The sequence below is a fragment of the Eulemur rufifrons genome, chromosome 19 (assembly GCF_041146395.1).
Source record: "Eulemur rufifrons isolate Redbay chromosome 19, OSU_ERuf_1, whole genome shotgun sequence".
NCBI classification, from domain to species: domain Eukaryota; kingdom Metazoa; phylum Chordata; class Mammalia; order Primates; family Lemuridae; genus Eulemur; species Eulemur rufifrons.
In genome coordinates, this window is record NC_091001.1 from 42,516,771 (window position 1) to 42,530,450 (window position 13,680).

At 43.9% G+C, this 13,680-nt stretch overlaps 1 protein-coding gene across 1 annotated transcript in view; it reads right to left on the minus strand.

The window, feature by feature from the left end:
- Window positions 1-13,680, minus strand: part of VWA3B (von Willebrand factor A domain containing 3B) — a 188,799-nt gene that overhangs the window by 132,983 nt on the left and 42,136 nt on the right. The window contains 1 exon segment of the mRNA XM_069494458.1: window positions 1,377-1,502. Within this exon segment, the coding sequence (XP_069350559.1) occupies window positions 1,377-1,502 (126 nt within the window).

The window sequence follows — 13,680 nt, forward strand, 5'->3', positions numbered from 1 at the left end:
GGGGAGGGCTGGAGCCCACTGAACATCAGGGAAGTGTTTTCATTTTTCAGGTCAGGAAAGGTGCTAATTAAATAATGGAAAGTAATGCTAAGATGAATACAGCATCACTGCTAACTTTTTAAAAAGTTTAACTAGGCAAGAAAGCCTCCACTCTGCATTTTGGGTTCAAAACCAGACTCACATTTGCTAGCCATGTGACCATGGCCAATTACTTAATCCCTCTGTGCCTCAGTTTGCTCACCTGTCAAATGGGGATAATGCCCACTGCCTCATAGAATTAGGAGGATTAAATGAGATAAATATAAGCCCAGCCCTTACAGTAGCACTCAACACATAGTAAGTGCCCACCAAATGGTTGTCATCATTCTTGTCATTACATTTAGAGAGAGCGAATGAGTCTTCCAAACTCTAAGATTGCAATTTAGATGAAGAAGCTCTAAGCTAAAGGCCAGAAATATAACTGTATTTTAATGATTTCTTTTTAATATAAATATAATTCAAACCCACATTCACCCTCTCCCTTCTAGATAAACATTCCATACTCCTGTGCCACCTTTCTGCAGCAAGGTCCCAGACCCTGCTCAAAGGAAAGTGATTAAGCCTTTCCTGTAGGTATCCGAGGGTGAGTAGGATCGTTGCCCGCCAGAGATAGTCTGGATGTAATTTAGTCTGCAGGAAAGGGCCAAGGTCAGCTGACCCCATCACTGAGGTCTCTTCCTGCTCTTTCTCCTTGCAAGAGCACATGCATCCTGACAAAGTCTTCCCCTGACCAAACTTTTGTCAGGCTCCTCTGAATCCTCAAGTAGGTCTCAACCTTTGGACTTTTACATTCACCTTTATATCGCCTGATTTTAGCAAAAATCCTGCTAAGTCAGTTTTGCCAGAATCCCTCACCCTCAGTATCTGATCACCTTGATATCTGATGAGGTTCCTCATCCTCCACCATCCCCCAGGTGATGTCTGATCACCCTGGCCTGTCTTCAGCCAGAATCCTGTCAAGTTGGTTTAACCTTTACCCCTGCTGTCTCTTCTTAGTAGTTTTCCATCCACTGACCCCACCTTGCTCCTTGGCTGTGAATCCCCATTTGTTCATGTTGTATTCATATTTGAGCCCAGTTCTATACTGAGGTCTGCTTTCCCCTATTGCAATAGTTTGTGAAGAATCTTTTTCTACTGCTTTAACTACTATCCAACTCTGGTTCTTCTTTGACAATCTACACCCACACACACCACAGCACAGTTCTGGAAGTTCTCCTCAGCACCTCCTCGCATCTGGGCTATGGAGCTCTCCTGATTAGGAAGATGGAAACAGCCCCTGGTCCCCTACTAGTCACATTTACGACCCTTTTACACTAGTGACCATAAATAGCACCAACCGCAGTCTACTGTGGCCACGCTGGACTCGGGCGGCTCAGCCACCAGCCTCTGGATCTGGGCCAGGGTGCTGCAGGCTTCCTTCAGCTCCTTCCAGATGAGAAACACGTCCTCTCTGACTCCGGCTCCTGGAAAGGGAGACACAGCGTGAGTGGCCAGCTGAGACAGGCCCCAGAACTCTCTGGCAGTCCTAGCAAGGCCTGGAACATTGCAGCCAAGTTTCTAGAACATTTCTTAACATCAAATTCTACTTTCTCCACTAATCTCTTTCTGAGAATCATAACTGAAATCCCCAAGGAAGCATTATCACCTCAAGAAATCATAACTGCAGATGTTAGGATGCAATAAATCCTTGTAAACTACATATTTGTAGCAGCCAGGATATTTTAAGATCAATTATTTATGATACTCAAATAAGACAGGAATAAAAACATTCAAAAGCACCTTATAGAAGCCAGGGTCAGCGCTGTGAGAAAGGGAAATTCATTGGTACATGAAAGCAACAGCCCCTAGTCTTTTCTTGATTTAGCTGCAATTTCCTGCTTCTTTGAAACCACCTTCACAAGTCTGTACTTTCCCCTCATGTAATAATGGTAGTCTGGCCTCCTTTTCTGGACCTCAGCTGTCTCAGTTAAGGGTTAATTTTGGCTGTATGACATTTTTAAAAAGTAATATTTGGCTTCATTAATTTAGATATTCAATCAGTCAAATTTCAGTCCACAGGTAAGTGGTCCAGGGCTGGGACAGAGGTGCTGCCTTCATCGAGATCCAGGCTCTAACAGATAGCTGTTTCCAGAGGTTAAGGAGGACGTAGGGGCAGAAGGGAAACAAGTATGATGATAAACGCGCAACAAAAGGGCTCTTGTGGTAATATCTTAACTATATGGAAGTGGGGTTGCTGGCTGTGCTGTGGTACTATGTTACCACAGGGGAAACTGGGTGGAGGGTACACAGATATCTCTGTAGCATTTCTTACAACTGTATGTGAATCTACAATTATCTCAAAATGTTTAATTTTAAAAAGTAAAAAACAAACAAACAAAAAACTTAAAAAAAGATCCAGGCTCTTTCTATCTTGTTGCTCCATCATCCCAGCACATCCTTCTGTCCTCAGAGTCACCTTACGATTCAAGACAGCTTCTGCAGTGCCAAGCAATTCGTCCAGGCTGTGGTGCAGAGGCAGGATGCTGGCAGGGCAAATAAGCACAGCCCCTGGTAGGGTCAGTCCCTTTTAAGTACCCTTCCCAGAAGCCCCACACAACAGCTTCCTTACTTAACCACAGCCAGAATTTCCTCACAGGCCCCACGTGGCTGCAAGGGAAACTGGGAAGTATAGCTTTTAAGCAAGGTGCACTAAACAGTAAAATTAGGGCTATGTCCTAAGGAGGGAGTGGATCTCAGTGGCAACTGGCAGTTCCTGCCTCATCGCAGAGACCTGTTCTCCTGCCAGATGCACCCAGCACCCCCTCCCCGCCCTTACCAAGTCTGCATGATAGTTCACAGCTGCCTAAGATCCCACAAGCATAGTGAGGGAGAGACCACCGTCTGCTCCAGGGGCCACCCTAGGAGATTCACGCACCGAGGGCCAAAGGACTGACCCTAAGCCACCACCAAAACAGACTGGGGCAGGCCAGAGTCGATGTTTCTCAATTTTAAAATGTAGTCAAGAAGGGCAGGGCGGGCCAGGCATGGCAGCTCAAGCCTGTAATCCTAGCACTCTGGGAGGCCGAGGCATGAGGATCAGTTGAGGTCAGGTGTTCTAGACCAGCCTGAGTAAGAGCAAGACCCCAGCTCTCTAAAAAATAGAAAAAAATTAGCCAGGCCTAGTGGCCCCAGCCAGTAGTTCCAGCTACTCGGGAGGCGGAGGCAGGAGGATTGCTTGAGCCCAGAAGTTTGAGGTTGCAGTGAGCTATGATAACACCACTGCACTCTACCCGGGGTGATGAGATGAGATCCTGTCTCAGGAAAAAAAAAAAAAAAGCACAGAAGAAAGGGGACATCAGAGCTCTGGCCTCCCCAAGTTGGCCAGATCAAGTGATCAAGTGAGAGAGTATTAATAGCTGTGCTCATAAAGATGTAAGTGACAAGCCCTGACAGAGATGGATGGCCACCTCAGCTTTGCAGCCACCAATAGCCCAAGGAGTGAAACATGATGTGAACTGAGCTCCATGTTGGAACTTCAAAAATATCGCATGCCGCTGCCAATGTGAACCTTAAGCCCACAGGCCTCCTGACTGCTGTAAAACCAAGACTGACTTCCAGCTGCTTGCTTCAGCGTGGAGGTGTTAAGTAGCAGGATTTTCTCTTAAAAAGTTTCAAATGAGTCAAGGCTTTCCTTTAGACTTGTCAATAATATCTTAAGAGGGAGTATACCACCAGTCAGCGGCAAAGAAGAAAGTTCCAGGGAAACCCAGCTGTCTCTTGATCTGGCTAGGGAAATGTCTCTGGGATGGCAGTGACCAGGACATGCTCCCTGGGCAGGCAGTAACTAGGATTATCACCACGCTGCTTTTGTAACTGTAAGGAGGCAGCTACAGATTGCTACACTGGTGATCAGAAAGCAAAACAAATCAAAACTATCTGTTTGATTAGCTTTGCTTAAAAAAAAAAAAAAAACAATGAAAAAGCAAAAACACAGGGCAGTAAGAGCATCACTTAGAACACACAGGTTCTGTTTCAAATCACTCCACAGGCAGGAAGGAGGGCTGCCAGTTTCATCAAAGTCACTTCCAAGGGACTTTGCTGGGATATCAGAGCTCGGCCAAAGGAGGGAGCCCCAGGGAGATGGAAGAGGATGGAAGATGATGCCCAGGAAACCGCAGTGTTCAGAGAGCTTGGTGAATTTGAAATTCTCCAGGCTAAACCAGAGGGGAAAGGAAACATGGAGCCTTGTGTATCTTTACCATCGAGGTATAAGCCAGCAAAGGCCTGCCTTACACAGAAGCTGCATGTGGCTCCTCACGCAGACATCCAGGAGACCTAAGGATTCTCCAACCAAAATGCTCCCAACAGACCACTGCCTTCCCCTATGCCCTGGGGCAACAACTTGAAGACTCATGTTAAAATGCTAACATCACCTGGGAGAGATGCTACAGTAAACTGTGATTTTTCATTAGCACCTGGTATTAACTGCTCAGACTGGCTAGTTTGACAAAAGGAATGAGACCCAGGACAGGTAAGTTTCAGCGTGGGAGGGGAAGAGTCCACTGAGTATCTGCTACCAAACACCACCTTCCTGTCACATCTTCTGCCTCTCACCTACAGGCTAAAGTCCAGGTGTCACTATCCTGTTCATTAGTATACTCATTTGGCAAATATGCGTTGAGCATCTACTATGCAGTGGGTGGGTGCAGTCAGTGCTAGGACTACAGTGGGGACCAGGATCCTACTCCCCGAGGTGGCACTGAGTCTAGAGCTCAAGGCCCCATGACACTTCTCTAACACTCTGCCCCCATGAACACAGAGCTCTGTCCTCCCAGTCCCCTGTTAGGAGACTGAGCCGTCCACTGCACTTACCTATCCCACCCTTCACTCAAGGCATGATCCTAACTCCACCATCAAGCTTTGCCTGGCCACCCAGGGAATGGAGAATTGCCTCTTGCTCCCCACTCTCCACTCCAGAGGAATGAACCAGTCACCACGGGTCTCCATACTCTTGCAGCCAGGACACCCCCAGGCCATGCAGTCAGTGAGGCTATCTGTATCCGCAGTTCCTGGCTGCCTGTCACTCCAGCCTCTCAGTCAAAAGAACACAGAGAAGCAGGAGCCAGTGATGGTGACATCATTCTATGCATGACCTTGAATCCAGCCCTTCACAAACACGATGCTTATTTTTAGTAGGCAGCTGCCTACAACACAGCTCAGCACTCAGCAATGTGTGCATGGCCCACCCGCCCTCCTCGGGCACTGAACATGCAGCCTGGGGTTGCTGTTTATGTTTGCACGGGCTGACTCTGCCCCCACAGAATGGTAAATGTCTTGAGTATAGGAACAACATCTTTTCTCTCTTTGTATCCTCCACAGCACTCAGCCCAGGATCCGGTGTTTTCTGGGAGAATTCCTATCCTTCCTTGTTTTTATCTTCCCTTATTACAAAGAAACAGTTATTGAGCACCCAGTGTATTCTTTCCTCATGGAACTGCCCTGCCTTGTAATGTGCAGCCCCATTAATGCAAGACACTCCTCTAAGGGGTATGTGACAGGCTCAGGTCACTTGAGCACACAGCTATGCCAAGGTACTCCAGACATTGACAATGACATGTCCTAAAGCACTATGTCGTTTCTTTCTAGGTCCTCATGCCACAGTGAGGCAAGCCTCCCCACAAGCACCTAAAATACTACCATCCCCAGGGCAGGAGGAGAAAAGCAATTAGAAAGGCAGGTGTGGCACTGGTCTGAGGGATAATTTAAAGCCACCCTACAAGAGGGCAGCCCAGAAACAAAACCCCCTTGGTGACCCTTGAGTCCTAGACCAGCCCATCCGTCCCACTGTGGCTCATTTGCTTGGGGCCCCTCCTCACGCCCAGGGCTCCCAGGGGAAGAACCGGCCCCATCAGGTGGAGGGCTTGCTGCCTGCCCAAGCCCTCAACTCCTGTTCAGTTGTGCAGATCTGAAAGACCTGAATATATTAATATCTATTAATATAAAAAGGCAATATTATCAGGAAAAAGTAGCACTTACTTCTATTTTCAGAAAACAATATGATATTTAAAAAATAATAAACTGTGAGGTGTTAAAAATTCCCAGAGACCTAACATTGTCATGAGCATCTGGTGACCGGGGCGCATTCTATCCATAAAGGGATTGAGAGTGGTGAAATCAGTAGTTTTTGTTGTGATGAAAAAATTCCCAGTTACTTGTGTTAAATTACATATTAAGATGTTTTGTTGTCGAGAGGTAATGAAACACCTGCTGGCTTGATCTGGCCCCATGGCTCTAACCAGAGGCACAGTGTGGTGCTGCACTCAGTCCCACCCTATGGAAACTAGCCATTAATTAATTTAGAGCAAATACAGTCACCTTGCCATCTGGATAAATGTCTAATATTTTCTTGGGGCAATGAAAATGTTTCACAAGGGCCGTTATGTTACCTCAGAAGCAACTTCAAATATGAAGTATGGGCAACTCAAGGTATAATCTAATATGTGAGTGTGGTATTCTCTTCTGGGCCCTTTCTCTTCTTCTAAGTAGAACACTATAAAATGCAAATATGATGCAGTCTAATTGTCTAAAATTCACTTAGAAAACCTAGAAATAAATCATCACTCTTCTCCCCATGGTAAAGAGTAGGTGTTTCCCTGAACTCAGTAAAAACATGACCCCAGACTCTGGGGTGCTCCTGGGCAAGCAGCTGACAAAGATCAGGGCAAATAAACAGACAAGCAACATCTAAAGAACAAATGCAAAAAATGTGCAATAAGTATAGTTTAATAAATCTATTTTATTTAGAATAGGTGATACCATTTATAAGACACCAACTCAAGAGGTAAGTATTTTAATGACATGGTAAATTCAGGGAAACTTTGTGAGTTTCCTGTAGAGCAAATTTACAAAAAAAATTTTTTTCCTGATTTTCTACTGAAAAAAGGCCTGAACTTCTTTAAGTTATAGAGGACCTACAGTGCACAAACAGAACAAAAGATGGTCACAGACTTGCTCCCCAGTTTCTCATCAACCAACTCTGAACCAACAGAGAGAGAGCTTGGCCAGGACTGTTGTTCCTGAGGAGCGACCCGGCTCTGGTGTCACTTGGCCTCTGTCCTCATCAGTGCCTGTCCTTGGGGGTGGTTGTGTGGATGGTCCACCCGGGGGTGGTCTCACTCACACAGACAGGTCTCTTCCCAGCTCTGCCAGGTTGTTCAGGAATGAGCAAATTCTGGGAGACTAATTATTGTCTTCAAATTCACAGAAGACTGACTTAGAAGCCAGGAAGCCAACATTTTAAGCCAACATTCTCAACAGGGCAATCTACTTGGAGAATCACCATCCGTTTACTGATTCAACAAAACTCCATCAGTTCCTATTATATCCAGCCCTGGGTACACAGAGTGAACTAGAAACAGTCCTGGCTCTGAAGAGGCTCTCACTCCAGTGTGGTCTTCCCAGAGTGTGGTCCTCAGAACCTGTGCCAGAAGCCCCTGAAATGTCAATGCAGATTCCTAGGCCCTGCCCCAGACTCATTCTGAGGGTGGGGCTCCAGGAAACTATACTATTAAGAACATTCCAGTGATTCTTTTGCAACAAGAGTTCATGGAGCTTTAGTCTAACAGATGAGATAGGCATGTAAACAAATTATTACTATCCAAGATATTCTTGGAGAAAAAAAAAAGTTGAGTCATTTCCAGGAATAATATTTTCATGACCTGATGTCCCTATTTCTTCCCTACAGGAGCACTCGCAAAAGAAGTCTGTAAAGCACTGGGGACTCCCTGACATACCCATTCTAGGCCACCTCTCATCAATATGCTTCATAACAACCTACTGTTTCTAAATGCCATTTATTTTAGATATAATTTATAATGGTTGCTTCCCACTGACATCTGATGAAGCAGAAAGAGGGAAAAACTGAAATGTACTATGTAGCCACAGTGCCAGGCACGTAGACACAGTACCCCATCGACTCACAACAATTGCATGAGTCGAGATCATCATCCCCATTTCACAGATGAGCACACTGTGGTTCAGAGAAATTAAGGCATTTGCCCAAGGCCACACAACTAATAAGTGGTAAAGTGAGGATGCAATCTCAGGTCTGTCTCCAAAGACCCCCATACCTTTTCACACTGGAACACTGTCCTTGGATATCCTTGAAAATTCTCACGATGCAAGATCTATGTAATCAAACCCATCTGGTTAGGTACTGATCATTTTTAGTTTCCCTAAAGGGGCTTTATTGACTCATCTTTTCCTAGGAGGAAACCACCCAGTGAGTCATTCTGATATAGGTGATGATGCTTCGTGAGTTGTGTCCCCAAGGCCAGGGCCTCACATGGCATTCTGAAGAGCAGTGACAAGCATCTGCTGGCTCAGTGTGTAATCTGCCTGCACTGGGATCAGCATCATCTACAGGGCTCTCAAGGGCTGGGCTTCCACGATCTTCATCTTCCTCATTGAACCGTGAGCTCCTTGAGAACAGAACTATGTTGATCTGTTTTTATAACCACTCTCCCTGGTACCTCCCTAACACTTTGTCAAGACTTCCAAATTGGCTATTCTAGAACATGAACATCTTGAGGAGAGGGCCCCCCTTTTTTCACCATTGAATCCCCAGAGCCCAGCATGGCACAGGACTTTCAAATAACAAATGTAGAGTGGATCTATCACCCTGAAATCAGAGTAAGTTTACTCAAAGGCAACCAGAAATCTACACTGGCTCTCTTTTTCTTTGGCAATTCAATTTAGTTTTTGTAGGATCTTTAAGGGGTTTCTTTATGCCTCATGTGTTACTAGGTGATGCAGGATGCCTGGATCCACTTGATGAATTCAGCACAATTCTAAGGAGTGGATTTCACTGACTGACCCACGACCTGGGCTGAGCCCACCCCTTCCCATATCCAGAGAAGGCTACAGTGAGCAAGCCATCCTGCAGCTGGGAGCTTAGAATAAAACAAAGGACCCAGGACACAAGCCCAAGATGGGGGCAGCAATACAGGGCTTCCTGTGCTTAGGAGCTTACTTTCTTTAGGTAGAAAAACTAGATCTACATACACAACAAATGGAGGTGTAAACTAAGGGAATAAGAGGGTGAGGTACGGGGGGCAGTTCGTAAGGCAACCAGGATCCTGCAGTTACGGTGGGATGGAGCAATTCCTAAATCACAAAGTAGAAGCAACATTGACATTATGAGTCTGGGGTTCCCCCACTGTGATCTTTGTCTTTTATTCCTTTTGAATCCCCTCCTTACGCCTTGTGAGACTCTAAAGCACACAGAAGGTGATTAATAAATGCTTATTTTTTTTTTTAAATGAAACAGGGTCTTGCTCTGTCACCCAGGCTGGAGTCCAATGGCATCCTGATCCTATCTCACTGCATCTTCAAACTCCTCGCTCAAGCGATCCTCTTGCCTCAGCCTCCCAAGTAGCTGGGACTATAGGCATGTGCCACCGCATCTGGCTAATTTTTTACTTTTTGTAGAGACGGGGTCTTGCTGTTGCCCAGGCTGATCTCAAACTCCTGGCCTCAAGTGATCCCTCCACCTTGGCCTCCCAAAGTGCTAGCATTACATTGCGAGCCACAGTGCCCAGCCAATAAATGCTTTTAAACCAACCAAAAGGACTGTCTCTGCACCAATAAGAAATCCAAGATACCACATTGTTAGGAGGAGCAGGACTGTGGAAGTAATTAAAGTCTCTCAGCCTTGCAAACTGCAATGTGGCAACAATTTTGGAAGTGCAGCTGCTATGGCTCCATCCATTGAATTCAACTAAGTTCTAGGGAGAAGGAAGGAGACTTCTGAGAAAAGCTCCTGCCACCAGTAAGCTATAAACAGGCACCAATCAGTGCTTCTAAATTAAACTGGAGATTAGAAACCAAGAAGCAATGCCAAGCCTGAGTGATAGTCTAGTAAACTCTAAATATCTAATTAGAGGTCACAGGTGTATGCCAAGACCAGACTTGTTGTTTTTTTTTTTTTTTTAGCATAGCAACCTGAATGTATACTCAAGTAAATAAAATTTAGTCTCATAATATTTAGTCTTAGTTCATGCATTTTCATCCTCAACACAAAAAATGTGGTTTCCAAAAGTAGAATCAACCAAATTTTTACAGCTACAACATTTCTGGACTTAAGAATAATACTGGTAGAGCATAGTAGCTTTTCTAATACCATATTGCCAAGAGTACTGGACACAAACAAAAATATTCCCGAAAAAATATTGCATTTTGCAATTACCTAGTACTTATTATTCCTTTTAATTTATTTATGCATAGTCTTTCCCTTGCCCCATAAGCAAAATATGGTGGTGAGCACAGTAAATCCTATTAACCAGTTCTGATCAACGAGCAGGGGTTGGCCAGACTGCTGTGCTGAGTGGACCTGAGTGAGCACAGGCTCGGTGGAAGGAGGGATGATGGACTGACTCATGATGCCTGCCTGGGTCGAGGGTGCCTAGCAGTGAAAGATATGCTGTGTTGTCCAGCCGTGGTCTGCTGGAACCATGAGAGTGTTCTGAGCTGTTGAAAAGCACAAGTAGTTAAAGTTCCTTCCTAAAATAGCAATAAGCCCACCTAGGACAACCCACCGTTACATGAAAGCTTCTGAGAATTGAAAATTACCACATCCAATTTATAAATATTCTTGCAATTTCAGCCTCTCACCGAGCTTAGTCTGACAACAGAGAAGGGAGTAAAAGTCACGCCCAGAAAGGGCACCACAGTATAATCCTACTTACCATTAAGCTGGATTCCATTTCCCAGTAGAAAGGCCCCATCAGCCTAATCCTAGTATCAACCTTGACAAATGGACCCATTTCCCATAAGGACAAAATTTAACAGCACAGTATTCACTTCCTTTTTCCAAATTCCAATTCACCCATCATAATGCATGCAAATAAACTGGTTAGTATCATGACCATTCTAAAAATGCTCTTTATGACAGAGGCTTCCAGATTCTTTTGGATTATTTCACTTTCCTAGAACTAATTTCTACAATAAAAGTCCACTTAGAATCCCAAGAAAGAAAAAAGAAACTACCATTAATTGAATGTCAGTTTTGTGCTAACCATTTCAATGTGTGTCATATGCTTTAATTCTCCCAATAAACATATGAGATAGATGTTATTATTACCATTTTTAGAATGAGAAAACATAGTTCAGAAAGGTTAGGCAACTTGCCTAAGGTCACACAAGTAGTTAGTGGCAAAACTAGGATTTGAATACAGGTCTGATTTCAAATTCACTTTCCAGCAAACACTGTCTCCCAGAGCAGGTGGAAAAAAAAGTCACACACGAACAAAACATTGTGACAGCTTGCATTATTGTTCATTAAATATTCACTTCCCTCTCCATCTCAGTGTGAGATGGAGTAGACCTCCTCATACCACTGAAGCTGGATGTAGTCATATGATTTGCTGTGGCCAACAGGATGTTAGTGGATATGACATGAACAGGGCACTTAAACGTGGCTACATAGCTAGCCTTGGCTCTTGTGCTTATACTATTCACCACAATAAGAATACATCCTGGATAGCACTAATTAAAGGAGAGCAAGTCCATTCTAGATTAATCAAACTACAGTTAACCTCGAGACCTGTGATCAAGAAACAATGGCTGAAAATTTTCCAGATTTGATGAAAATTATAAATGAATAGGTCCAAGAAGTCCAACAAACTCAAGTACAAGATACGTGTTATTGGGGTGTAGGGAAGACTCAGTGGTATGTTTTGTTCTTGAAGCTACAGAAGCCAAAGACAGAAATAGAAGGGAGGAGCCAGGGAGGATGCATGTCAGTATTTCCTCAATCTCCAAAGAGTCAGTATCAACTCTTAAAATCACCTCTAATGAATGTGACAGGTTGGTGATAAGAGGAACAGAGAAGCTGAATTTTCTTCCAGACTAACATGAGGGAACCAGACACAGCATGGGCAAATGGAGGATTCCAGAGGGTAATGGGAATGGAGGGTGTGCCTCCTCCCCTAGAAGTTCTCAGAAATTGGAGAAAGGGTCTGTAGACAACATTATGCCTCAGAAGCAGGGTTAGAGGCAATTTCTCTTGATCCCTGAGGGGGCCAGGCACCAACATCACATCTGAGTCGCAACTGCACCCGTGCTTAGAAGGGCTCCTGACTCAGTAAGTACAATGAACCTTAGTACCCTTCCTGTCCTCTATCTTCATATTCTTGACAGTCAAAGAAGATTGATCATGAAGTCTTGGAGTGGGGGTGGGGGGAGGTGTAATGTAAGAAAAACTTAAAATGTAATGTACTACTTAAGGTACCATCCTAAGCAGCACATATGTCTGTGTGAAAACACTGGAAAAGCTTTCCATCAACTGAAAAGAGCATCCTGGAAAAACAAACAAACAGAAAAAAATGAAATTTGGGCAGAAATTCCCTAAAGAATTAATGTACCTAGAAGAATCCAAAGCAAGCACAGAATAAATGATTTTATATGATGTATCTATTTTTGCCTTTGCAGTGAAACAGGACACAAGACAAAATTGCTCTCAGCCTACAACTACTTTTTGTCCTATTCAGAGGAAATGGCTGATACAAGGAATCACCCCAAAATACAAGGCCTAAAAGTTGATAATAGTTAATATATAATTACTTTATTTTCAGATATTATTATAATTTATAACAACCATTCCAAAAAATGCAGATTCCCACAAATATCTACTTACCAACAAGTACTAAACATCAAAATTAAATAAAACCAGAATTTGCAGCAACACATTTATCTAATTTATCCAGGCCCTACTAATTTAGGTTGGAGCAGTCCAAAGTCCTTTGGAAACCTTAGAGAGTATTTGTGGCTTTTTAAATCTCCAGTTGATAATGGGTACAAATGCAATGTTACTGTTTCAAAATTTTAAAGCCATTGATATACCAACAAAGCTAAAGTAAGCAAACTGCTGATACAACTCAATCTCTTGTTTTCCTTTCAAGTACCACTGGGCCGGGAATGGGGGTTTATGCCTGTAATCCTAGCACTTTGGGAGGCTTTGGTGGGAGGATTGCTTGAGGTCAAGAGTTCAAGACCAGCCTGGGCAATAGGGAGACTCTATCTCTACAAAAAAGTAAAAAATTAGCCAGGTGTGGTGGCATGTTCCTGTAGTCCCACCTACTTGGAGGCTGAAGCAGGAGGATCACTTGAGCCCAGGAGTTTAGCAGTGAGATATAACGATGCCATTGCACTCTAGCCTGGGGAACAGAGAAAGTCCCTGTCTCAACAAAACAAAACAAAACAAAACAAGAAAACAAACAAAAAAAAAACCCCAAACAAATTGTACCACCGGAGCTACCCAAATTATGTTAATAAACTGGGGAAGATAGAAGAAAAATGAGAAAGAAAGGATCAATGGATCCTGTAAGAAGAATAGCATGCACTGAATAAGACAGCACAGAAACCAAGCATACATGTACTCTCACCTTAGAAGATTCAGTCCAACAATATACAAAACGAAGGTTTATTCAGATTAACATCAAACTCATTTTTCACATCTGCAATAAATATACAGGGCACATACGAAAACAAATTAATATGAAAAGGTCAAGACCACCATTAGACTAGAATGGAAAAGAGCCATGAAGCAGAGTAGATGGTGCAGGAGCAAGAATAATATATTACAGAGGATGTCCATGTAGGTCA